This window comes from Dendrobates tinctorius, unplaced genomic scaffold (assembly GCF_039654945.1).
Source record: "Dendrobates tinctorius isolate UK_male_01 unplaced genomic scaffold, ASM3965494v1 ptg000196l, whole genome shotgun sequence".
In the NCBI taxonomy this organism is placed as follows: domain Eukaryota; kingdom Metazoa; phylum Chordata; class Amphibia; order Anura; family Dendrobatidae; genus Dendrobates; species Dendrobates tinctorius.
Window position 1 is genome coordinate 4162031 of NW_027361863.1, and position 27794 is coordinate 4189824.

General features: G+C 43.5%; 1 protein-coding gene across 2 annotated transcripts in view; it reads left to right on the forward strand.

The window, feature by feature from the left end:
• The window catches only part of HPS1 (HPS1 biogenesis of lysosomal organelles complex 3 subunit 1), a 69275-nt gene that overhangs the window by 12235 nt on the left and 29246 nt on the right, over nt 1–27794 (forward strand). For both annotated transcript variants that reach the window (XM_073552818.1, XM_073552819.1), the window contains exons 6-14: nt 1626–1734; nt 3046–3206; nt 4919–5021; nt 6115–6184; nt 8841–8902; nt 8994–9161; nt 9958–10137; nt 11159–11226; nt 20733–20864. In XM_073552818.1, coding sequence (XP_073408919.1) covers nt 1626–1734; nt 3046–3206; nt 4919–5021; nt 6115–6184; nt 8841–8902; nt 8994–9161; nt 9958–10137; nt 11159–11226; nt 20733–20864 — 1053 coding nt within the window. The remainder of the gene's footprint in view (nt 1–1625; nt 1735–3045; nt 3207–4918; nt 5022–6114; nt 6185–8840; nt 8903–8993; nt 9162–9957; nt 10138–11158; nt 11227–20732; nt 20865–27794) is intronic.

The following is a 27794-nucleotide window of genomic DNA, read 5'->3' on the forward strand; positions in this document are numbered from 1 at the left end:
TGAAGATAGAAGTGCGGTATATTAGGAAGTTCTATAATTTACCATTTTCCGTACCTTTATGTAAAGTTTGGTTGGATTTCTCTGTCTATGGCCCACTTTATTTTGTGAATTTCATCCTTTAACAACCTCTCTTCTTTTGTTTCATTTTCTGCTTTTCCTTCTAAAAAAGTTTTTCTTGGTAAGTCTCTACTTGAAAACGAGCCGTAAAATAATAAAAGTGTAACTAAACTTTGATTATTTTTTTTTGAGCCCCTTATACACCCTGTAAAGACCCCCCCAATGATTGCTGAAACAATGGGATTGAATCTTCCAGCTCCTGCCTGAGTGTGCACGCAGCGGTGTCCAGGCCCAATAGAGAGTCTAGGTGTCCGTACACCGCTGTGTATGCTCATGCAGGAGATCTGCCCGGGAAAGTGAGTACCTGTGTACAATTCTTTGAACAATCAATTGGGATCTTAAGTCCTAGATCCCCATTGACCTACAGGAAGTGTTAAAGGAGTTTTCCCAAAATTGCAAGTTCTCTCTTATCTGGTGGGGCATAAATTTCTGATTGCCAAGGGTCCAATTTTTGGGACCCCCAGCAATCATGATAGAAGAGTCCATCTTGAAAGGAGTCGAGGTGCACCTGCTGTAATCCGATTTATTCATGGTCTGTGGGACTGCTGGAGGAACCACTTTCCATTTTCTGGAGGCGGAAAGTCTGTCCTTATCTGGTCTGACTCACGCAGGTTAAAGTGAGAGGGATTGTGCAAAACTAGAGAAATACTGCTGCTTTGTCACAAAACAGTGCCACACCTGTCAGCTGGTTATGTCTGGTATTGCAGAATACCATATAGGCTTTGTATAGATTTGCACATTTTGTTTTCTATTGTTAATGTGCTTTCTTTTTAAATGCAGAATGAAGGATCTTTGTAAATGGTCTTCATTAATTGTTTTCTACCATTTTGTTGCTGCAGTGTGTAGTCTTTTTGTCTAGCTGAGAGCTTTTGCAAAAATGTTACAAATCCATCAGATCTCCTCATTCTGACAGCTCGCTTTCCTCTCCCTCCCTTTTCTTTGTTAGAGAAAGCAACAGGATGGGTTTTTACACGGATCTGCAATGGAAACAAGAGAAAGTATCTATAGTGTCAGGGAGGGCAGAGAGAAAGTATCTATAGTCTCAGGGAGGGCAGAGAAAGCACACTGTAAATAAAGAGGAAAATGCTTGTAGAAGATAAGTGCAGAATAAAAGCTGTGCTAATATATAAAAGTCAGGAAAGTTGGATCAGACTGCAAACTGCGTGAGTCGCTCTGAAAATGAAGGCATGAAGATGGCAGACCGAAACTTAGTTCAATTTTGTTAACTAAAAGTAATCACTAACACAATTTTTTTTTTCCAAGTCAGTGGTGTCCATAGATTTTAGTGTTTTTAGAAGAAAACAGCCAGCTCCTGCAGAACATCTAATTATTTAGGTTTATCAGTGTAATGGGCTATGTATCTGCATAATCAGGAAAAAAAAACGGACAGGGTTTCATCCCTTGAATATTTCCATTCCCAAACAGCAAGTCGAATAGCGAGCCCTGTCCTGCCTAATCCGAAGAAATGTTTTACCCTGACATGATCTGTATGCGTTGTCTCCCTGCAGACTTCGTCCTCCAGACTCAGATCAGCGAAACCTTGTTTGGAAGACGTTCCAGAGTTTGCTCCTAACCTACGGCCGCTTGCGACATGAAGACCAAAGCTTCGCAGTGGAGGTAAATTCCCTTAAACATGCTATATGGGGGTTCTAAAGTTCTGCAGAACCCCCAATTCTTTTTGGAAGTTGATTTGGAAACTGAACACAGACCTGCAGTTTAAAGCATGGTGGACTTAAAGCAGCTGAAGCCTCTGACCACAATAGACTTTAATTAAATATTGATTTCTAAACGGACTATCCCTTTAGTATGCTTGAATCATTTGCATTTTTATTAAATGTGTTCAGAGATATGTTTTTTTGTCAGTGATGAGTACATGGTATAGTACAGAGGAGTCGTATATAGGCCATGAGAGCGAGCTTAGTGCAGAACACTGAAGGCCGTTGTTAGCAGGAATAGAGGTATTTTGTTATTCAGATTGCTTAATATCAGCAGAAAACTGCAAGGAATGTGTGAACGGCTGGTAATTTCCAGTGCAAATCCTTCAAGGAAACATTCGGGTCACGCTGTTGAATGAGGTTGGAAAACATGGCTGCTGTCTTTCATAAAAGGCACCATACTTGCCCACAGGGTTTTTTCCTTAGACGTTAATAGTTTCTTAGCTGTAATACCACATACAACCTGTGCACAGAGGTGGCACTGCTTTTAGAAAAAAAACAGCCATGTTTTCTAATCCTGTACATCTCATGGAAATTGCATTTCTCCAGAGTCAGAATTTAAATGCAATGTGTGACAACGCAATGGTCTTTTCCCTTCCTCCTTCCGGTCCCTTTCTTCCTTTCCGGTCCCTTTTCTTTCTTCCCCTTTCCTGTCTCTTTCTTTCTTGTCTTTCTTTTCTTTTCTTTTCTTTCTTTCTTTCTTGTCTCTTTCTTTCTTTCTTTCTTTCTTTCTTTCTTTCTTTCTTTCTTTCTTTCTTTCTTTCTTTCTTTCTTTCTTTCTTTCTTTCTTTCTTTCCTGTCCCTTTCCTCCTTTCCTGTCCCTTTCCTCCTTTCCTGTCCCTTTCCTCCTTTCCTGTCCCTTTCTTCCTGACACTCAAATTTTGTTACAAAGGTCTCTTTACTGACCACAGGATATTCCATTGTTCATGTATCCCCCCCAGTTGACAGATATAGCTCATTAATTTGAATCTTGCAGCAAATGTTTGAATTCCCTGCAACGCCCCCTACTGGGACAAAAGGGACATTAAAGATTTCCAATTAAAATAAATGGGTAGTTCACTGATATACTGAGTCGTCCATAGCAAGAGACATTGTCTATAGCAGCTCTAGCCTCCTGATATACCGTACGTTACTATTTTTTTTTAAACCAGAGAAGTAAGGAGATACACAAGCAATTCTGCTACATCATCGTTTCCTCTCTTACACCTCGCAGGCCGTGGAGCGGCTGATACACCCCAAGCTGTGTGAGCAATGTATCGAGTTCCTGGAGAAGCAGATTGTACAGTACATTAATGGGAGCAATGAGCGAGGTGGCGAGGAGGTCCTGCACGCCTTCATCCTGGTCAACACCAAACTTCTGGCACTTTTCTCCAGGTGCCTCGAAAATGGCGTCTGATTTCCCTTTAACAGAAAGTTCTGCATAGCGTCAAAGGGGTTTGTGTGATCGCTGGGTAGAGCTGGATCCGTGTTGCACGATGCCTTTTGTTGGCAAACACCATCTCGCCCCTGCTACTCCGTCGTACAGTGTGCAAATGCCTATACCAATGCAGAATGTTGCCAGTGTACAGTGCCGTATGCTTAGAGAACATTGCCATGTTTTACCCAATTTACCATTTTGATGGCAGCGTTGGTGAAATGCCACAAATGTCTGTAAGGAGTCAGCTCCTGTAAAGAGGCTGCCTGGTGAAAACAAGCTCTCCACCATCCATAGGATTGGTGATCAGTGATCTGACTACTGGAAGCCGCATCAATCGGCAGAACGGAGCATTTTAACCCCTGTTAGAATAGTGTGCACACGCTCCACCGCCGCTCCATTCAATCCCTATAGGGCTGCCGAGAGCTCCTTTCTCCGATGGCGCAATATATGGTGCGGCCTACCTACTTTGAAAATTCATGTCAAAATGGCATTTATAATTCTGTTGTGAATGTTCAATCCCTTAATGGGAGCGAAAGCGTGTGAATAATATATAAAATATAACTTATTAATAGATTGTGAAAATTCAATCTCTGCTCAACTAGTCTAATAGCTCCTCAGTGTCCCTCCTCCCTGCTGAGATCTCACTCTGCTCAGTACAGCAGAGACTGAATACTCTTGGACTTATGAGCTTTCTCGCTCTTTAACTGAGCTCATAAACTTCTCATTTTAATATTCGGATTATACAGCCATTCCGACTTTCACAGTAAGTACAACAGCCTCATTTGGTCTGAGAGATCTATGTAATTATTGTAAGGTAGCGCTGTCATTCGGGTGGGGGATACTCGCTAGGCAGCCAAATAACCAGATCCGGCACGGGTTTTCCATAAAATAATAACAGTCCATGCGGTTTATTCATGCATCAAAACTATCAAAGCAATAGAAAACAGCATAGCGTCCATGACAGAGTTTCACTCTGTTAGCTTGTGGTCACACAGGGTATGCACTGTTCCATACGCAGGCTCTTCAGCCTCACAGATATCTCACCCCGTTAGGGTTTACCTCATGGCTGCTTCAACGCGCTGCAGACGTCCATTCCCTCCAGGGAACTATCAGGCACATGCAGACATTAAACACAGCGTTTATTTGCTGTCAGGAAGACAGCCCCATCTCTCTCAGATGGGACCTTCCAAAATGGACCAACCAGGTCCCAGCATTCACTCCATGTGACCTACCCTGGCCACCTTATATGGTCGTAGCCACGCCCACCGGGTCACATGGCTATGACCTCATCACAGGTCCTTCAACCACTCATACACTTTATAATAGCATTCTTAAACACAACCCCTGGGTGGGTTTGTAGGTAACTGGTCCCCCGCCTGTCTCACCAGCTTCCTGGAGACTTCTCCCTGACATATTGGAACGAAAGATCAGCTCTGCTGATCAGTACATAAGTAAGCCTCCATCCCAAGGCCACCCACCTTGAGATACATAACGATCCTTTAGCACCCTGCTTTTGTTACCACTCTGGACAAGGCTATCCGTTCGTCCTGGGACACCCACACAGCGCCCCCTAGCGGAAACAGTGGTCACTACACCACATTATGTATGCAGTTTATATTATGAAATCTAGTTACAGATACACTTTTTAACTTTTTTTTTCTTCCAATAGTCGTAATGCCAGCTCTCTGAGACCTGCAGATCTCCTTTCCTTAATTCTCATAGTCCAGGACCTGTACCCAGGGATTAATCTCCTGCAGGAGCCGAGTGTCTTGGTAAGACTGTGATGTATATTCCTTTTACAAGCGTCCATGATGTTCTCAATAATTCAGGATATTTGTGGTTGTGTCAGTAACCTGTCCCCATATTATAGTCATCTAACACCAGCAATATAATTATTATAAATCACCTCTCTTGACCATTTAAAGGGGATCGATCACTAGATATTTCAATTTGAACGGACTTACTCTTCCAATTGTTGTTTCTTCACTGATTCTAGAACAGTTTTTCTTTTTCTAATGCACCCTTCCATTCCAAAGTTATGACCCTGGTAATAATGATGTCAATTTAACCCTCAACTAGTTGAGCGTGTACTACAGAACTTCTCTGTGGGCGTTTGCTATTTCTTTTCTGACGCTGGCCAATCACAACATGGCCACGCCCACAAAGTTCTATGGTACACGCCCATTTAGTTGAGGGCAGATTTTGCACCATTATTACCGGAGGTTATAACTTTGGAACAAAGAGGCATAGAAGAAAAAAAAAACTGTTCCCGATTCAGTGGCGCAGTGACAACTGAGACTTAAAGGGAATCTGTCACCGGAAGTTGCAGGCCTATGTAAATGGCCTGGGTCCAGTCCGATGGGCGATGTTTCTTCTTTTTTCTCTACTCCATCAGTGGCCCCCGTCCGCGCTCTTCTCCGGTATTCTTCTCCATTGTTCGCCAGTGCGCAAAGCACTTTTGCTTCACTCACGCGCAGTATGCTTTGCCCAACTGCGGGCAAAGCCGAAAATCATTACTGCGCATGCGCCGGTACACTATGTCTCAGAAGTATTTTGCTGTGTTCCGTGACATAGTGTACCGGCGCATGAGCAGTAATGATTTTCGGCTTTGCCCGCAGTTGGGCAAAGCATACTGCACGTGCGTGAAGCAAGATTACTTTGCGAACGATGGAGAAGAATACCGGAGAAGAGCGCGGACGGGGGCCACTGATGGGGGGGAGAAAAAAGACGAAACACCGCCCATCGGGCTGGACCCAGGCCATTTACATAGGCCTGCAACTTCTGGTGACAGATTCCCTTTAAATGATACAACTCCAGTGAATGTTCCGCTTTAACACTATATTATAACCCTTTATATTATGATAGGGCACAGAAGACAATGCCGCGTCGGAGGAATATTTCACTCCTGACCCGTCCCCCAACACAAACAGTTTAGGTGAGAGACCTATATTAGCACAGACAATAACTTTCTGAACACGTTTGTAAGATAATTTGGTGACTAAATACAAGAGCCTTCCATTTACTCTCTTTGGCGCACACTGCATGATAGAGCAGCTGCAGTTTGTGCCTCAAAGCTGCTTTCACTACAGCAATTTGGCACAAGAAGTTCCATCCAATTTGGAGCTTCATCCTCCGGTCATTCCCCTGTTTAGAAATACACACACTCCTGTCTCTCCTCTTTTTTTATTTTATTTTTATGGTTAGACTTGCACCTATTCAGAAGGAATGGATGGTCAATTAAACTGAAGTCACTCTCACGTCCGCATGACAGCGTGAAGTGCAGCCGCCTCTCAATTTCCTCCTTTGCAACTAAATTTTTTTAATTGGCTGGGTAAATCAAAAATTGAAAAAAAAATCAGCTTGGCAAAAAGTTATAACTAAAAATGTTCTAACTTTTTATTTTTTGACTACAGCCCTTATCCAGATCTATGTATCTCCATGGTAACAGACAACAAAAAAATTCTGTATAGCGTAATCCTTCAAACTCGCAGTCCGATACTTTTCTTCCACTTGATCCCTAATTTTCAGTTAATATATATGTTCTATGTCAGGCAGAAAAATAAGTGGTAATAACTGAAGGATCAGACTACAGACATTTTTTTTGTAGTCTGTTACCATAGAGACAGATTGTCTGTATAAGAGCTGTAGGATCAAAATGGGAGAGAATTAAAAAGGCCACACTAATCAATTTTTTTTTTTTTTTTTTTTTTTAAACTTCAGAATTTTTTTATTACATCTCTTAGGCTAGTTCCACACTAGCGTTCAGGAGGGCTGCGGATGGCTGCCTACTTTTTTTTCTTTCAATTTTTTTTTTTTTTAGTTTTGTTTTTTCACCCTTTCACCAAACTTTGTTTTTTTTTTTTCTTTGTTTACCATTTTCAGTACATTGCATATCTTAGACCTCATTCACGCGTCCATGCTTCTACAGTTGTAGCCAAAAGTATTGAAAGCCAAATTGGATATAATTCCACACCAAACATAAAAAAGAGGGTGGACAAATTTGGCACTGTTCGAAAAATCATGTGATGCTAATTTGTGTAATTAACAGCACCTGTAACTTACCTGTGGCACCTAACAGGTGTTTGCAATAACTAAATCACACTTGCAGCCAGTTGACATGGATTAAAGTTGACTCAACCTCTGTCCTTGTGTATACCACATTGAGCATGGAGAAAAGAAAGAAGAATTGTCTGAGGACTTGAGAAACCAAATTGTGAGGAAGCATGAGCAATCTCAAGGCTACAAGTCCATCTCCAAAGACCTGAATGTTCCTGTGTCTACCGTGCGCAGTGTCATCAAGAAGTTTAAAGCCCATGGCACTGTGGCTAACCTCCCGAGATGTGGACGGAAAAGAAAAATTGACAAGAGATTTCAACGCAAGATTGTGCGGATGTTGGATAAAGAACCTCGACTAACATCCAAACAAGTTCAAGCTGCCCTGCAGTCCGAGGGTACAACAGTGTCGACCCGTACTATCCATCGGCGTCTGAATGAAAAGGGACTGTATGGTAGGAGACCCAGGAAGACCCCACTTCTTACCCCGAGACCTAAAAAAGCCAGGCTGGAGTTTGCCAAAACTTACCTGAAAAAGCCTAAAACGTTTTGGAAGAATGTTCTCTGGTCAGATGAGACAAAAGTAGAGCTTTTTGGGCAAAGGCATCAACATAGAGTTTACAGGAGAAAAAAAGAGGCATTCAAAGAAAAAAACACGGTCCCTACAGTCAAACATGGCGGAGGTTCCCTGATGTTTTGGGGTTGCTGTGCATGGCATTATGAAGTCTGAAGACTACCAACAAATTTTGCAGCATAATGTAGGGCCCAGTGTGAGAAAGCTGGGTCTCCCTCAGAGGTCATGGGTCTTCCAGCAGGACAATGACCCAAAACACACATCAAAAAGCACTATAAAATGGTTTGAGAAAAAGCACTGGAGACTTCTAAGGTGGCCAGCAATGAGTCCAGACCTGAATCCCATAGAACACCTGTGGAGAGATCTAAAAATGGCAGTTTGGAGAAGGCACCCTTCAAATATCAGGGACCTGGAGCAGTTTGCCAAAGAAGAATGGTCTAAAATTCCAGCAGAGCATTGTAAGAAACACATTTATGGTTAGCGGAAGCGGTTGGTCGCAGTTATTTTGGCTAAAGTTTGTGCAACCAAGTATTAGGCTGAGGGTGCCAATACTTTTGTCTGGCCCATTTTTGGAGTTTTGTGTGAAATGATCAATGTTTTGCTTCATTCTCTTTTGTGTTTTTTTCATTTAAGACAAATTAAATGAAGATAATAATACCAAAGAATTTGTGTTTGCAATCATTTTCTGGAAGAAACTGAGTATTATCTGCAGGGGTGTCAATACTTTTGGCCACAACTGGACAACTACGTGAAAATATGGTACCGATGTCATTAGTGTTTCAGATCAGTGTGTCGTTGGTGTTTTTCACAGTTGCATAGAAAATGTATATAAAAAATAAAAAAGCTATGGCTCTTGTGGGAGGCACAAACTAAATACTGACCATAGCGGGAAGGAGTTAGACTGTGTGTTTTCAGCCATCCGATCCCAATCTGAGTCTGTTTGCATAACCTCACTGTTGGACAGGTGGTGGCAGCTGGAGAGATGACGACTCGTCAGTGTCAAGCCTTGGCGACATCGAAATCCAGGTAAAATTTCCATACTGTTCCCCCTATAGAGGAATGGCCACATAACTATACGTTTGAGAGTCTTGGTTAATCCACAATTTCTCTTCTATAGATAGCTGAGGACAGCTTGAAGACTTTGGTCGGCGCAGTGCCAGAATCCACCAATACCAGGCGGGTATTTCTGGATGCCAATTTGAGGGAGGGCTATTGCCCGATGATGCCCCATTCTATGTACTGCCTGCCTCTGTGGCATGGGATGTCGCTGATTCTTTTAACAAAGGTGATAAACAATGAATTTGAAGACAAGTAATTGTACTTGGTATGGAGTGATTTAAAGGGAAAAATTATTGGTAATGTGGTAATCTGGAGCTGAGGCATGTATAGTAAAGGCATGGAGGTAATGATGATGTAATACTGATTACATTGATACCTTTGGTAAAGAATTCGGCTTTGTGGGTCTTCTTTAATCTTTGAAGTTTTTTGCTAATTAGATTTCAGGGGAACAGAGGCCGGACAGTGCACTGGGTCTTCTCCTCTCTGTCTGTGATTCGCCGGCCCTCTGCTGCCTCCAGTCTGTGAATGACAGGTCACTATTGAAATGTCAGACAGAGGAGGCCAGGAAATTGCAGACCGAAGGCAGCGGAGGGGTCGGGGAATCACCGACACGATGGAGAAGACCCAGTGCACTGTCCGACCCCTGTGCACCGAAATCTAATTAGCCAAAAACTTCAAATGATGATTAAAGAAGAACCACAAAGTCGAATTCTTTAAAAAGGTATCAATGTAATCAGTATTGCATCATCATTACCGCCATGTCTTTAATTTACCCTGGCTTATAACACTCCTATATCAGCTCTAATAGACTCACATATAACTATATGAATAGTCCTCATGTAATGCACCATTAGTGGCCCTGCTGTAGACACGGCTTCCTTACCTGCTTGCTTCTAGTTTCCAGGTAAGAGCTATATTCGTCCATAGGGCCAAATCGTTGATGGCCTCACACAGCAAACTGAATAAAGAAACAAGAGCATTGCCTCTTAATGTCATTCATGGCTATTATTGTACATTTCCAGTTTTCTGGCTGCCACATCGCTCTCTCCCTGTACCAGCTGCTGGATGGGTTCAGTATGATGGAGAAGAAGCTTCTGGAGGGACAAGAGATTCATCAAGTTTTGCGGTCAAATCCCATCATGTCTGATCTGAAGCAAAGAACAGACCGGTTTGTTAAAAGCCTCGGCGGTCGGGAGGTTCAGGTAAGAAGTGCCGCCCTTCATGCACTATGTAGCTGTAACGTTTGCGCAATATACCATATGTTGGTTTCCACTGGACTAATAGTGATACAATGTGAAACTGTGCAGATAAAGGGGATGTTTCAAGGTAACCGTTTTTAATGCTGAAGTTGCCAACGATCAACTGATCCCCAGATGTTAAGATTTAGAAACTCCCAGCAATGAAAGATGATTAGCGGTAGCTCCGGCTGTCCATACATTTCCCAGCCCCGCGCAAAGTGTGCGGAGCAGCATGTAGAGGAGGTATAATTGGTACCTCCGTAAGTCTTCTGTGCACATCTATATCTCCAGGAGGCAGCGTCACTGATTGATGCTGGCAGCAGTAATTATGTCTCCTTTAGAACCATTCTCCTTGCAGAGATCGAGCCGGGAGGGTTGGATCACCGCAAGATGAATCTGGTTCGGCTGATGACCCTTCACATTTTAAGGACCCTCTGCAAAGAGTTAAGCATTGACTTGCAGGGTGGCTACCTGTTGGATGACACTTCTTTCAGTGGAGATGCTATTTTTTTTATACAAGTTTGCTAGAAACAATGGATCTCGGGCTTGCAGAACTTACTGGGACTTGCACATACTTGTCGATAGTCCCAAATTTGCCAGAAGTGTTCCAGTTTTTCAGCAGCAGCTATGGGAAGTTTCGGGGATGTCCTGGCGATGGGTGATCCCATTTTGTATTGGGGTCAGGGCTGAAATGGGAAATTGATGACCTCATTGTTGGTAACTGTGCAGGATTTTGGCCGGTCCAGCACTTAGGGGATGTGAATTGCACACTTAACACTTTGCATTGACATGCTGTAATCTGAAAGCCGCAGATCTTCTCAGTTTAGGCTGCAGCATTTCCTGAAATCTTATGCATCGTGCTGGCATTGTAAAACGCAGCGGATTTTCCACTAGAGAATAAAGAGCGGAAAATCTGCTTTATTTTTGCACCATGGGAACAAAGCAATATTCCAGTTCTGAATCTGTGACCTCTTCTTTTCCTCAGTTACATAACATTTGGCTTGAATTCAAGAGCAAAGTTTTCTCCAGGAATGAGACCGCGAGTCAGGCAGAGTAAGTGACAGCGGTGCGAGTGTGTGCGTAAGTGAGTGTACCCCAAGAAATATTTGGTGCTCTTTGGCAGAATAAATCCGACCCAGCGATCCACTGATCGCCTCCGGTCTGTCCTCCAAAATCTTCACCACCAGCTCCTATCGGCAGGGAAAGCTGCAGCAGCTGCTGGATGGGGCGGCCTTCCATTTATTGCACAGACTGGCAATGTTGGCAGCTAGTTGCTTTCGGCACCACGTGATGTGGTCTAGGATCCAATAATATCCAATTCCTTTAATTTCATAAGGGGTTAAACTAGCCGGCGCTATATTCCCACAACATGGGGCATCATGGCTGTCGGGTTTATACAGTGTCACCCAATAGGGGTGAATATGGCATAACAAGGAGCTTGGACATTGTGTTTTTCGTGTGGACATGGTATGGTTTCTACTGTACAACTACATGGCACCATTATGCATTCAAGTGTGCACGGGATGTCAGTATATTATGGACACCGTGTGGTACCATACTTTAGCACTATATATGGCTTTCGTGCATTCACAGTATGACGCTCATTATCTTTGCACGTTATGTCAGTGTTTTATGAGCACAATATGGTACTATACTGTAGGACTTGGTGGCATTATAATAAAATCACAGTATGACACGGGTGGTATTTTACGTTAGCACTATATGGCTCTCGTGCATTCACAGTATGATGCGTACGATCTATGCACTGTATGACAGTAGTTTATGGACACAGTATGATGCAATACTTAAGAATTGTATGGTACTATTATGCATTCACAGTAGGGCAATTACTACTTATGCACTGTATGGCGGTATTTTATGGACATTTTATAATACTGTTAAGAACCTGTGTATCATTGCGGTACAAAGAGCCAGAGGTGTATCCAGGTTTTCTAGCACTCGGGGCCAGAATTCAGTTTGGTGACTTCCCTCCCCCCTACATGTATGTGATTTGCACACTTACTCACGTCCCGACGAGCTGCTGTTCCTAATTCTCTCAATATTCAGTGAAAAACTCAGCAAAGCAGTAAGAAAAGCGCATTGTCACGTGACCATAAGTATGAAAATGAGTGACATGGCCATGTGATGTGACCGCTGGAACCAACAAGTAGAACTGAATCCTGACAGTGAGGATATTACAGGCTGTTAGGACCGGCTACAGGGCTTCATTTTATAACTAAAGGGGTTGTCCAGGTTTGAGATGAAAGTCTGCAGTCCCTCTAGGTGACTGTAGGCTTCTGAGTTCTCATAGTGCATGCACTGCTCTCTTTTAGGATTCTCCCTGACCGGTGGCAAGAGTGGACAGTCATGTCAGCACGCGTATGCAATTTGTATACTTCTGGCCACATTCCTACTTGACGTGCCCGGCCTCTCTCAATTCATTTTCATTGAGTGAGGCCACACATGTCTAGTCGGCATGTGACCGCATGTATGTAAATCACCTGCACTAGAGAATCCTGACAGCGTTCAGTGAGCAGTGTGAGAGTTCAGAAGTCTGCAGTCACGTAGAATGACTGCAGACTCAGCACAAACCTGGACAGCCCCTTTAATGCTCCTAATATAAATGGAAACATGAGAATTAGTCAGTATCACAAAAAAAATTTCCATCCAGGTACCTGATAGATGACGTCGTCTCTTGAGTCATTGTTCTTCTTTTCTTCATTTTGTCCAGACCCCATGATGACTTCTCTCATCCACAGCCGTCTCTGCAGACTTCCATCTTCTTTGGTCTTCTGCAGCACAACCCCACATGACGCCCTTAACCCCCGGAGATTTTTTCGGTTTTGCGTTTTCGTTTTTCGCTCCCCTTCTTCCCAGTGCCATAACTTTTTATTTTTCTGTCAACATGGCCATGTGAGAGCTTGTTTTTTGCGGGGCGAGTTGTACTTTTGAACGACATCATTGATTTTACCATGTCGCGTTATAGAAAACGGGGAAAAAAATTCCAAGTGCGGTGAAATTGAAAAAAAGTGCAATCCCACACTTGTTTTTTGTTTGACTTTTTAGCTAGGTTCGCTAAATGCTAAAACTGACCTGCCATTATGACTCCAGGTCATTACGAGTTCATAGACACCAAACATGTCTAGGTTCTCTTTTATCTAAGTGGTGAAAAAAAAATTTCCAAACTTTGTTTAACCCCTTCACCCCCAAGGGTGGTTTGCACGTTCATGACCGGGCCAATTTTTACAATTCTGACCACTGTACCTTTATCAGGTCATAACTCTGGAACGCTTCCATGGATCCCGGTGATTCTGACATTGTTTTCTCGTGACATATTGTACTTCATGTTAGTGGTAAAATTTCATTCAAATAACTTGCGCTTATTTGTGAAAAAAATGGAAATTTTGCAAAAATTTTGAAAATTTCGCAATTTTCCAACTTTGAATTTTTATGCCCTTAAATCACAGAGATACGGCACACAAAAAACTTGATAACTAACATTTCCCACATGTTTACTTTACATCAGCACAATTTTGGAACCAAAATTTTTTTTTGTTAGGAAGTTATAAGGGTTAAAAGTTGACCAGCGATTTCCCATTTTTACAGCACCATTTTATTTTTAGGACCACATCACATTTGAAGCCACTTTGAGGGGTCTATATGATAGAAAATACCCAAAAGTGACACCATTCTAAAAACTGCACCCCTTAAGGTGCTCAAAACCACATTCAAGAAGCTTATTAACCCTTTAGGTGCGTCACAGGAATTTTTTTGAATATTTAAAAAAAAAATGAACATCTAACTTTTTTTCACAAAAAAAATACTTCAGGTTCAATTTTTTTTATTTTACCAAGGGTAACAGGAGAAATTGGACTGCAAAAGTTATTGTGCAATTTGTCCTGAGTACGCTGATACCTGATTTGTGGGGGGGAACGACTGTTTCGGCGCATGGCAGAGCTCAGAATGGAAAGAGCGCCGTTTGACTTTTTCAGTGCAAAATTGGCTGGAATTCAGATCAGACGCCATGTCACGTTTGGAGAGTCCCTGATGTACCTAAACAGTGGAAACCCCCTACAAGTGACCCCATTTTGGAAACTAGACCCCCCCAAGGAACTTATCTAGATATGTGGTGAGAACTTTGAACCCACAAGGACTTTACAGAAGTTTATAACGTACAGCGGTACAATTAAAAAATCATATTTTTTCCACAAAAATGATCTTTTCACCCCAATTTTTATTTTCCCAAGGGTAACAGGACCCTAAAAGTTATTCTGCAATTTGTCCTGAGTACGCTGATACCCCACATGTGGGGGTAAACCACTATTTGGGCGCATGGCAGAGCTTGGAAGGGAAGCAGCGCCATTTGACGCTTTTGGCTGGAATTGAGATCAGACACCATGTCGCGATTGGAAAACCCCTGATGTACCAAAACAGTGGAAACCCCCCACAAATGACACCATTTTGGAAACTAGACCCCCTAAGGAACTTATCTAGATGTGTGGTGAGCACTTTGAACCCCCCCAGTGCTTCACAGAAGTTTATAACGCCCGGGCGTGAAAATAAAAAATTCGTATTTTTTCCACAAACATGATCTTTTAGTCACCATTTTTTTATTTTCCCAACGGTAACAGGAGAAATCGAACCCCAAAAGTTGTTGTCAAATTTGTCCTGAGTACGCTGACGCCCCACATGTGGGAGAAAACTACTGTATGGACACACGTCGGGGCTCGGAAGGGAAGCAGTGACGTTTTGGTATGCAGACTTTGAGGGAATGTTCTGCGGGTGTCATGTTGCCTTTGGAGAGCCCCTAATGTACCTAAACAGTGGAAACCCCCCACAAATGACCCCATTTTGGAAACGAGACCCCCTAAGGAACTTATCTAGATGTGTGGTGAGCGCTTTGAACCCCCAAGGGCTTCACAGAAGTTTATAATGCCCGGGCATGAAAATAAAAAAAATCGTATTTTTTCCACAAACATGATCCCCAACATGATCCCAATTTTTTCCACAAACATGATCCCCAATTTTTTCATTTTCCCAAGGGTAACAGGAGAAATTGGACCCCAAAAGTTGTTGTCCAATTTGTCATGAGTACGCTGACACCCCACATGTGGGAGAAAACTACTGTATTGGACACACGTCGGGGCTCGGAAGGGAAGCAGTGACGTTTTGGAATGCAGACTCTGATGGAATGGTCTGCGGGTGTCATGTGCGTTTGGAGAGCCCCTGATGTACCTAAACTATTGAAACTCCCCACAAGTGACCCCATTTTGGACACTAGACCCCCCACGGAACTTATCTAGATGTGTGGTGAGCACTTTGAACCCCCAAGTGCTTCACAGAAGTTTATAACGCTCGGGCGTGAAAATAAAAAAATCATTTTTTTCCACAAAAATGATATTTTTGCCCCCAATTTTTTATTTTCCTAAGGGTAACAGGAGAAATTGGACCCCAAAAATTGTTTTCCAATTTGTCCTGAGTAGGCTGATACCCTACATGTGGGGGTAAAACACTGTTTGGGTGCATGGCAGAGCTTGGAAGGGAAGGAGCACCATTTGACTTTTTCAACTCAGAATTGGCTGGAATTGAGATCAGACGCAATGTTGCATTTGGAGAGCCCCTGGTGTGCCCAAACAGTGGAAACCCCCAATTCTAACTCCAACCCGAACCCCAACACACCCCTAACCCTAATCTCAGCCCTAACCCTAGCCCTAACCCTAGCCCTAATGGAAAAATGGAAATAAATACATTTTTTTTATTTTATTATTTTTCCCTAACTAAGGGGGTGATAACGGGGGGTTTGATTTACTATTTATGGCGGTTTTTATGTTTGGCAGCTGTCGCACGCTAAAAGACGCTTTTTATTGTAAAAATAGTTTTTGCATCACCACATATTGAGAGCTATAATTTTTCCGTATTTTGACCCACCGAGTCATGTGAGGTCTTATTTTTTGCGGGACGAGTTGATGTTTTTATTGGTACCATTTTCGGGCACGTGACATTTTTTGATCGCTTTTATTCCTATTTTCGGGACACAGAATGAACAAAAACCAGCGTTTCATGAATTTCTTTTGGGGGAGTGCGTTTACACCGTTCCGCGTGCGGTAAAATTGATAAAGCGGTTTTATTCTTCGGGTCAGTACGGTTACAGCGATACCTCATTTAGGTCGTTTTTTTATGTTTTGTCGGTTTTATGCAATGAAAACTATTTTATATAAAAAATAATTATTTTTGCATCGCTTTATTCTGCGAGCTATAACTTTTTTATTTTTTCGCGGATGATGCTGTGTGGCGGCTCGTTTTTTGCGGGACAAGATGACGTTTTCAGCGGTACCATGGATATTTATATGCGTCTTTTTGATCACGCATTATTACACTTTTTGTTTGGCGGTATGATAATAAATCATTATTTTTTGCTTCGTTTTTTATTTTTTAAGGGGTTCGCTAAAGGGGTTAACTAATGGGACAGTTTTATAGGGCGGGTCGTTACGGACGCGGCGATACCTAATATGTGTACTTTTATTGTTTTTTTTTTTGTTTTTATTTCCAAAAAATTGATTTATTTGGGGGAATATTTTTTTTTTTTCTAATTTATTTGGCGATTTTTTTTTTTTTTTTTTTTTTTTTTTTTTTTTTTTTAAATTATTTTAACACTTTTTTTAATTTTTTTTTTAACTTTATTAAATAGTCCCAGGTGGGACATCACTGTCCTGTGACAGATCGCTGATCTGTCACATCACAGATCACTGTGACAGATCAGCAATCTGTCACAGGCATTGAAGAAGACTTCCTCTTGCCTGCGCTTTGCAGGCACTGAGGAAGCCAGCTTCCTGCAGGCCCCCGAAGGCCCCCGTCGCCATCTTGGATTCGGGGGCCTACAGGAAAGGAGCCCCCCGCAGCAGCGCTGCACATTGCGCTGCCGTGGGGGGCTCAGGGAAGCACGGAGGGAGCCCCCTCCCTGCCGATGCTTCCCTTTAACCCCCGGTACACCGCGATCGTGTTTGTTTGCGGTGTGCAAGGGGTTAACGTGTCGGGGGAGGTCCGTGACCGCCCCTGACACATTGTGCCGGCTGTCAGCTGTGATAATCAGCTGACACCCGGCCGCGATCAGCGGCGCTCACCACGTGGGCGCCGCTGATCGCGGTAGACGTATTATCTCGTCCATGGGCATAGGGGCCCGGGTCCCATGGACGGGATAGTACGTCTGATGTCAGAAAGGGGTTAAAAAAAAAAAAATTGCGTCATTTTCCGATACCCGTAGCATCTCCATTTTTCATTATCTCGCGTTGGGTGAGGGCTTATTTTTTGCTCGCCGAGCTGACATTTTTAATGATATAATTTTGGTGCGGATACGTTCTTTTGATTGCCCGTTATTGCATTTTAATGCAATGTTGTGGCGACCAAAAAAATGTAATTCTGGCGTTTTGAATTTCTTTCTGGCTACGCTGTTTAGCGATCAGATTAATCCTTTTTTTTTATTGATACATCGGGCGATTCTGAACTCGGTGATACCAAATGTGTGTATGTTTGTTTGATTTTATTTTTGTTTTATTTTGAGTGGGGCGAAAGGGGGGTGATTTTAAACTTATAGTTTTAAATAGCATTTTTTTTTACTTTTGGCATGCTTCAATAATCTCCATAGGAGTCTAGAAGCTGCCATAACACGATCGACTCTGCTACACAGATGCGATAAGCAGATCGCCTCTATATAGCAGATTTACTCACTTACTCACTAGGTGGTGCTCATAGCAAGCCGACACGGACAACCATAGAGTTCTCCCACAGACCTCAGGTTGTCATGCCGACACACTGGTGACCCGCGATCACGTGACGCTGTTCACCGGTGAGCGTATTTCTGGCGTGCTTGCCGGAAGCGCTCGTTAAATGCAGCTGTCTGCATTTGACAGCAGCATTTAACTAGTTAATAGCCATGGGTGGATTGCGATTCCACCCGCGGCTATTGCCGGCACATGTCAGCGGTTCTTAGATTACTGTCCCCTCCAGGCTGTGCCCTCACACTGTCACCCCATGCTACCCTCCACCCCCTATAATCTGTCTCCATTCTGTGCCATCACACACGTTTCTCCCTCCATGCTGTCTCCTCACACGGTTCTCCCTCCATACTGTCTCCTCACACGGTTCTCCCTCCATACTGTCTCCTCACACTATTGCCTTCAATAGTCTCCTCACGTGTTTCCCCCTCCTCTCCATGCTGTCTTCTCTCTCACATTCCCCCCTCCTAACCTTACTGTCTCATTGTATATTTCCCCCCTCTTCCCATACTGCCTCTTCACACATCCCCCTCCTCCTCATGCACAATCCTGACAGCTCAGCGGGCCTTCGACCCCATAGCTGTCATTCAATGTTGGCCTGATGCTGATTTCTTCTGTCATTATAATTGCTTAATATATTTAATACCAGTTAGTACTTCGACTTCACAATTCCAAACTTTCTGCTTGCAGCCACTGTAGGGTCGTGGGCTGGGCTGGGGGGTGGTCCCTCTGTATACCGCGCAGAGACGTCACAGACAAAAGATGGAGGCAGGTTTCGGGTACAACAGATCCAAGTTTATTCCTCACAGTCCGACTGACGGCCTCAGCAGTACACCGTAATACCTTCACGGCCTTCCGTTTCCAGGCCTCGCTACACACACCGTACTTTTTCACCAGGGACGTAGATACACGTACCGTCCCTTCTTCACTTAATGACGATCCTGTCAGCTCAGTCACTGTGGTCGCATTAGGCCCGTACACCATCAGCACTTTTACTGGTCAGTTATCGTCTTCAATATGGTATGTTTCTTTCCCCGGGGCCTCGTCTGTACTGCGGTACTCCCTGTCAGGACCACCCCCCTGACTTCTTCTCTCCTCAGTCCCCTGGTTTGGCTCTCCTCACAGCACACAACTGTCACAGACTCCTTGTCTCTTGAGCAGCTCCCGGGGACTGGAACTTTCTGGAACCCTCCTGTCAAATTTATAACTTTCCCGGTTCCCCGTAACTCCACCCCCCATGACCAACGGTTTCTAAAGCCCTAAGCTGCTGTCAAGTCCTGATCTTACACTCCTCCCTGCCATCTAGTGGTCAACCCAAGGTACTGCACGTCATCTACACTTTCATAGCTGTTTCCCACTGTCATAACTGCTATCTGCCTAAATTGTGCAAACCCTCCTTCCTATTTACTAATAAGTCCGTCCGTCAGTTCACCTTCCCTACACCACCACTAGAGGGAGCTCACTGCCTTCTTTTTAAACATTGATCTAATAGTAACTTTTGTATGCAGTCAGCAGCTCGGCTCCCTCTAGTGGTGACTGCAGGTAGACAGCATTTTTCTATATACGGTAACTCTCTGACTATACAGAGGATTTCGTTCTCCGGCCACAATAAAGTAATAGTTGGAGATTCACTTTACAGTGACATTCCATTCCACATTCTTTAAGTAGCTGCTGTATTTCTGATTTTCCCATCTAAAGCTTTTCTTCAGTCTTTCTGCATTAAACTGAGGCTTTTCATTTTACAGCAGTCTGTGCTTCCACATTTTATGGAGCGGCTGCCATAAAAGATTGTTTTTTTTCTGTTAGTAGAAAATATGATTCTCGATAAAAGTCCTGATTGTTTTTAGATCGGCGAGTGATACTGTCAGACTTTTTTTGTGCTTTTTTTAAGTTGCTTTTTATTTTGCCGCTTTCTTATATTAACCTGGTGTCTGTGTTGTTTTTGGTGCTCTTAAATCTTTTCTTATGGGTCTGTCTTGTGGCTGGATTTAGAACTTTTCTCTGGTGCTTTTCTCACCACGATACTCGGAAATACGGCACAGTAAAAGTATGTTATGTAGAATAGATCGGACTACCCCCTGGATCAACTAAGGGGCCAGAGTGGAGGATCCTGCCTTTAATGTCGGCTGCGCCCTACATGGCTCTGGAATTGCTGTTGTTCGGCTAGAAGTCGACCTGACTACTTGCCTTCATAGTTAATAGGATTTTTTGGACTTCCCATATTATTATTTCTGGAGGCTTCAGTAACTTTATCAGCAAGTGTAATCATAGTCTGATATAAAGTTTTCGAAAGAACGCCGGGTACCCAATGACTCCCAAAAGCAGTTTTATGGCTATGGTTAAGGATTTGTCCAGAGTTAAAAAGACAAATCTGATTTCTTAAAAAAAAATAAATAAAACACAGCGCCACTCTTGTCAGCAGGTTGTATGTGGTATTACAGCTCAATCTCATTTACTTCAATGGGACTGAGCTGGAATACCAGACACAACCCGTAGACAGTTGCAATGCTGTTTCTGGTAAGAAGTTTCCCATATTTTTACAGGGCTCAGCATTCTGAGCTCTGCTAGAACTGCAGCAGAGCAGAGAAAACTGTGATTATATCAAAATGACAGCAAGCAGCCCAGCAAATGACACCCTATTAATTTGTAATATTATAATATGGAATTGTTGTTTATGCATTTTCCTCCCGCTATGATAGTGGGGTAATGTTAGCTATAAATATAAACTGGATGATTAAAGTGGCAGTGAGAAGTGTGAAGTTAACAGTCGCTCTGTTTTATTCACAGTATCATTCAAGCGTGTGGAAATGTAAAGCGTCAGCTCTGCTGTGTGTACCGTCAGCTATTTCTGGCCTCTCCCATCAGTGGCACTCACGCCTTGTCTCTAAATATACAGACCCGGGTCAGGAATCGAGTTCAGTAAGTAGTGGGGCAAGCAGGATTACTGGAATTACTTAAAACTGGTGCTACTTTCTAAGTATCTAATACTTAAAGGGACCCGATCAGGCTGATCTTATTAATAAAACCAGTGATCTGGCTGTATAGGTCCCAGTACAACAATAAATATGATATGATGTGCCAGTGCTGAGAAATCAAGCGTTAAATCTACATGCAAATTAACCAGGAAATACACTGGGGGGGTGTCATCCACTCAGATTCCACTAACACTCCCCTAATGCACTTGCTGGCTATTTTGCTTGTGGTTTCAAAACATGATTTCTCATCCCTGGAACATCGTATCACTGCAAGACAGGTATCATTTTTATTGTTGCACTTAAACCTATACAGCCGTACCACTTAAAATATTACCAATAGGTTACCTTTAGAATATATATCCTTACATTTTCCATGCAAGTATACAAAACGCATTAAAGGGGGGCTTATCAGAAGATAGATGTAGTCTGGCATAATGTAATAAAATAGGGACGTGTGCACATATAATTAATTGATCATTTCCGTGCTACCCCTACGTGCACTGCAGAGCTGCTTTTATTTGTGGGACTGTAATTCAGGCAGTGTGATTTGATGATAGCTGCCTTCTAACTAGTACAGTCATTTACAGGTCCTGTTTTCAGAGATAATTGGTTATATCCAACGGTATTGTAAAAAAAAGTATTATCTAACTATGTTTTAACAGGAACCTGTCAGGAGGAATTTCTACCAAAAATAAAGGTATAGCTGCTGTAAAGCTGATCTCACACTAAGTAAATTGATACCTTTGGTGTAGAAATCCGCCTTGCCGTTGCTGAGAAATCCAATGTTAGAGTTATATGCAAATGAGCTGCAAGTGCATAGGGGCGTAAACAAAAGCGCTACCAGCCTTCTGCATTTGATGGACAGGTCAGCACTTGTGGTAGATCTTGGTAAGGTGTAGCAGTTAACAGAGGTCAGTCTGACCTGTCAATCAAGCACAGGAGGTAGGCACCAGGTGGGGAATAAGGAGTGAGAGCTTTTAATGCTTTGTCACACCCCAGTGCACTTGCAGCTCATTAGCTTATAAATTAACATCGGATTTCTAAACAAATGGCAAGCCGGATTTCCACACCGAAGATATCGATTTACTCAGCGTGAGATCAGCTATATGAACAAACCTTTTAGTTTTAGATTGAAATTCTTCCTGTTAGGTTCCCTTTAAACATAATAATTCAAGATAGATTTTTATCCTTTTTCTATATCTCCATATCGGTACTACTGATGAGACATAAGAGCTAGGTTTAATCGTTCGGCCGCTCAATGCAGTTTATTCCTGTACCTGGAGCAAAGAGCGCTCTTCTTAATCTGGAGTTTCCATACATCTGGGATTTGGGCAGATTGATGTATTTGCTTTCTTTGTGTAGTTTCATTGTTCTTTTTCCTGGTTTATATATTGTTTAGAGTCTTGGCTGATAAGTGTTGTCAGACCAAGAATGAATGATTGCAGCTGCTCAATGATTGAGGCGTCGTGAGTAATGGAGACCGGTACTCACTTTAAAGAGATGTGTCCTAGTACATCCATCATTAATTAGTCGCACGTTAATATCCCTGCCAAACAAATCACCTAATAAATACAGCTACACCTCCTCGCCATTGCTGATTTTAGAGCAAAAAATATAAAAATGGAGTTTTATTATTTAGGTATTCTCTTGCTAAAAATAATAAAATGAGCTGCTTTCCACATTCTACTGCAGCAGTGATGTCAAGACGGCAGCACGTGACCACTGCAGCCAATCACTGGGCTCAGCTGTCAATGTAAACAATTGCTGATTGCAGTGATTGGCTGCAGCGGGCAGAAAGACTGAAGCAGTGCTGGGCGTTGTCTTAAGAAAACTTTTTCCTACACACTGACAGCACCGTACGGAGAGAGAGTATCCGCCCCCAGGAACAGGAAACCTACAAAATAAAAAGGAGGAACCTCTCCAAACGCCTCAGTGTTGTTTGCTGTTTCTGCGGGAGGAGATCTACAGCCCTGCCGGATGAAGTTGGAAGATACCTGGAGTTGTAGGAGGCGTCCCCAGGATTTTCAGTCGATGGTCCCCTTGTCTGTTGATGGGGTCTGTTGTCCTTCCCTGTCTTTCCAGGCATTTGATGGAATAATGAGTGGACGCCACTCTACTACATTTGCGCCACTTCTGAGTTCTGAAGTTGGGGCCAGAGATGGCCCAGCACAACGACGCTTATGTGTTCGGAGCCCTTCGTGGGGCAAAGGCGCTTCCAGGAGAATGGACAGATGTGACGCAGCACACGAGGACTGTGTGCTCTGCAAAAACCGTCCGAGTTTGAAAGACTGAACCGGTGTACATCTGGTTGGAGGTCAGGGGTTAAGCTTATCTCCAATTGGAATAGGGCCCCCCACACCCTTCCCTTTCCCCTCCTTTATTCTTGGATGTCAGAGGGATGCATTTACTCCATCCGGCGGGCAGTGGATTCACAGCTACTGAAGTGGCAGTATGGACGATCCAGGGATGCCCAGCGGAGATGCCGTAAATGACCCAAAACCTCCTCCTTGCATGGTAGTTGCCAAGGCAAAGGATCGTCTGAGTACTAATATTGTACTTTATATACTGATTGGTTGCTATTGATATATTCCGTAGGATAAGCCTAGGAAAGATTCTGCAAAGAATAAAAACAGGGAATGTGCCCTGTGTAAATAAAGTCTGCCAAACTCGTATACTAAGAGGCTCTGTTGCTCCTGTATTGAGAAAACCGTATTCAAGGAGTCGCCATCTTTGTTCCAGGATATTAAATCATTGATCAAGGAAGAAGTTAAGAAAGACATGAGTCAGATCAGCGCTTCCTCTTCAAGTAAACGCCACGACCCAGTTGTAACCAGTTCTGTGGAAGAATTGGAAGATTCCAGGGAATTAAAGGGAATCTGTCACCCCATTTTTGGAGTATCAGCTGCCGGAACCACCATCAGGGGCTTATCTACAGCATTCTGTAATGCTGTAGATAAGCCCCCGATATCACCTGAAAGATAAGAAAAATGAGTTAGATTATACTCACCGGGGGGGTTGTCCGGTCTTGGTCCGATGGGTGTTGTGGTCCGGCACCTCCCATCTTCTAACGGTGACGTCCTCTTCTTTGCTTCCCGTCGTGGCTTCTGCACAGACGCACTGCTCTGCCTTGTTGAGTATAATCTAAGGGTACCGTTACACTTAGCGGTGCACCAGCAATCCCGACAACGATATGGATCGCTGGTGCATCGCTAAGTGGTCGCTAGTGAGCTGCCACACAGGCAGATCTCACCAGCGACACAGCAGCGGTCGTGAGTCGCTACTTACCTGTCAGACGAGGCGATCCTGACGTCCTCCCGCCCGCATCCACGCGTCGCTCGTCGGCGCCACAGGAAGCGCCCGACGAGAAATGGTCCAGGACATTCTCGCGCGACCAGCGGTGAGCAGCGGGGGAGCCGGTCGGAGGTAAGTATCACATGTAGCGATATCGCTGCTACTACAGCGATATTGCTAGCGATATCGCTATGTGTAACGGGCCCCTAACTCATTTTTCTTATCTTTCAGGTTACATTGGGGGCTTATCTACAGCATTACAGAATACTGTAGATAAGCCTCTGATGGCGGTGATGGCAGCTGATACTGAAAAATGGGGTGACATATTCCCTTTAATTGTTGCTTATTCTTCAGAGTCATCCTCTCTGATGATGAATATGGGCGTCCATGCTTCCCGTTTGAAAACACGGGAAAGTTGCTTAAGGTCGTCAAATCTATTGTAAAGTGCGCGAGAGCGGTAGTCATGACCAAGCTGCTGTCCGTTTATGATCTGGCACTTTTCAGACAAGCAGTATCCCAGTCACAGTGAGGTGTGCATCACACTCACTTGTAGTCCGCTGGACTCTGCTGCCTCAAGGTTTCCGTCCTCTGGAGCTGCTGCACGCAATCCACGAGTCACCAAGTTCTTTACAACAGGCAAAATTTTACTAGTCGGTTCAAGTTCGTCAGGTGGTGACATGTGGGAGAGGACACAACATTTCATGTTTCTTCCTTCCTTAGTACAGAACCTCTTCAGCCCTGCCACTTGTTCTTCTTGGATTATCCCTAAGCCCGCTGACTGTCAGTCTCAGGGATATCCTGTCCACTTCAGCAGTGCACCCGGGTTGAGCCACATGCATTTCACGTTATTCCACATTCACCAACCTCAAGATGTCAGAAGACCAGGCCCTCTCCTTAGTACCTGGACTAAGCCCTAAGTTCCAGACGTTACAGGAATGTCCACACGGGAGGTCAGTACGGCCTCCCCCTGCCTGGAACAAGTACCACCTGCTGCCCCTAGCAGCCCACAGTACTCGAACTTGAAGTTGTCACTGCACTTCTCTAACTCTCACTACCAGGAAATGCCAACCTTTTATTAGAACTAGTCTAGCAGATGGGAACTAGTGTTATCATTAACTATGTCCTATCCTTACCATAATACATTATATAAGATGCACATTACTATTCCCTTTACATGTTAAGCCGCATGACACTATACACATAGCGCGATTGTTGTTTTCAGTGGTAGGAATGCAGCAGAACAGTCCATCATTATTACACTACCCTAGAGAACCCTTGTCGATCCAGGACTTTATTTAGTGGGTTAGAGGAACATAGATATACTGGATTTCCAGTACATAAGAATCTACTTTTCCTCATTAGTAAAGAGTGGGGAAAAACCTGTTAAAGTCTCGTTCCTTAACTCGCTTAAGGCAAAGTACCTGTTTGACAAAGATTTGGGAGAAATTCCCAAAAATTGTTGTGCTATGGCTAAAATCGCACTTTTGATGACCAAGGTTCCCTTAAAGACCCTTTTAGCTAAAAAAGCCAACACTTTTCTTAGGCTGACATGGGAAGCAGCAGCTGGTTCTTTCAAGCCCAGTAGTTGGGCTACTTGTACAGTTAGATCTCTAACTAAATGGTTACAGGAATTAGACTCCCAGATAAGAAATAAATGTCCAAGAGATCAACTTTTGGAAGCCCTGCCTACGATTCAGAAGGTGGCAGATTTCCTGGCAGATCCATCTATAGATAGTATTAAGTTGGCTGCCCGCTCCTGTGGCCTTTCTAACTCCACCTGTAGAACTCTTTGGCGTAAAAACTGGACGATGGATTTTCAAGCTAAAATTCAACTTTGTGCTATTCCATGTCAGAGGGGTTTTCTATTCGGCTTTGCTCTAGATGACATTAAGAGATAGGGGGGAAAAAGGATTTCTCTACCTTTTTTTCCTAGATCCAAAAATCCTTTTCGGGGCTCCAAGAGAAACCAGAGGAATGAGAGCAAGAGGAGCGAAAGCACCTGGAGGAAAAAAAAACCCCAGAGTGTTTTAGCTCAATAAAGGAAGACCTATGCAACCATGACACCAGCGTTTGGGTGGAGGCATGGCTCTTTTCAGATCAGTGGGCCTCTTTGCCAGCTTCCCGGTGGGTCATAGATTCTCTTTCTCAGGCTAGTTTTTTCCCTAAAAAACCACCAAATCCCACCAAGAAGAATGAACAAAACACGAGTAAGGGACAAAGGACCAGAGGTCGTTAGAATTAGATGTTCAGAAGCTTTTAGATAGACATGTCCTGGTTTAAGTACCAGAATCAGAACAGTATTTTACAGCAGTCTGTTCATTTATACCTGTTTTGTTCAGGCAGTGATAGACCTGAAGGACAACTACATCCAGACCATCAGGAATTCCTCAGGGTAGCGGTGAAGATCAGAGAGGATTTACTCCATCTGTAATACAAGTGCCTTCCTTTTGAGCTTTCTTTAGCACCCAGAGTTTTCACCAAGATTGTGCCAGAAATGTCTTCCTACATAAGGAAATAAAGATATTTTGTTAGTGCCTTACCTGGATGTCTTCCTAATTATAAGAGACTCTAAGAAAGACTGTACAAAAGCAATCAGGTCCTAGCTAGCCTGTCAGAGCTGGCTTGGATTGTGAAAAAGGGAAGTCCAAGTTGAGACCTCTACAGGTTCAGATTTTTCTAGAGATCTGTGTGGATTCAGCCCGTCTGCTGTGTTTTCTTCCGCTGGAGAACATTTTGAAAATCAGGCACAAAATCGTGAAAAATTCAGGCGCATCGGGACATTTTGATAAGGGGAGCAATGTCCCTATTGGGCTCATTAACAGACACAATTCCAGCAGTATAGTGGGCCCAGATTCGTACAAGACACCTTCAATGGGAGATACTGGCAATGCAGGACAGGATGACAGATCATCTGGACCAAAAAATCTTGTTATCTGCAAAAGTTCGGGTCTTTTTAATCTGGTGGTTGGATAAAAGGAACCTCATTAGATGAGTTCCGTGGACAGTTCAGGAACCAGTGGTAATTACCACAAATGCAAGTCTGGAAGGGTGGAGAGCCCACCTAGACTGTCACATCTATCAGGATCTATGGGGCATCACAATGAAGAAAAATTCATCAAATCTAAAGGAATTAACAGCAGTAAGAAAATTGTTACAGGTTTCACTAATGTGGATTTCAGGGGAAATGTCCGACAACAGAACATCGGTGGGCTACATAAATCATCAGGGGAACCATATCAGGTCCAGTGATGCATGAAGAAATGAAGGACAACTTCCAGTTAGCTGAACAAAATCTTTCCTCGTCATCTTTGGCTATGTGCACACGCTGCGGATTCACCAGCGGATTTGTATCTGCGGATCCGCAGGTAAAACCGCAGCTAAAATGACCTGCGGTTTGACACCTGGACAATGGAATAGGTGGCAAACCGCAGCGGAATCCGCAGAAAGAATTGACAGGTCAATTCTTTCTGCGGATTCAAAACCGCAGCTTTTCCGCAGTTGAAAAACCGCAGCATGTGCACAGCGGATTGTAAATCAAATAGCCTTACATTGTACTGTACACTGTCTGCAGAACTGCTGCGGA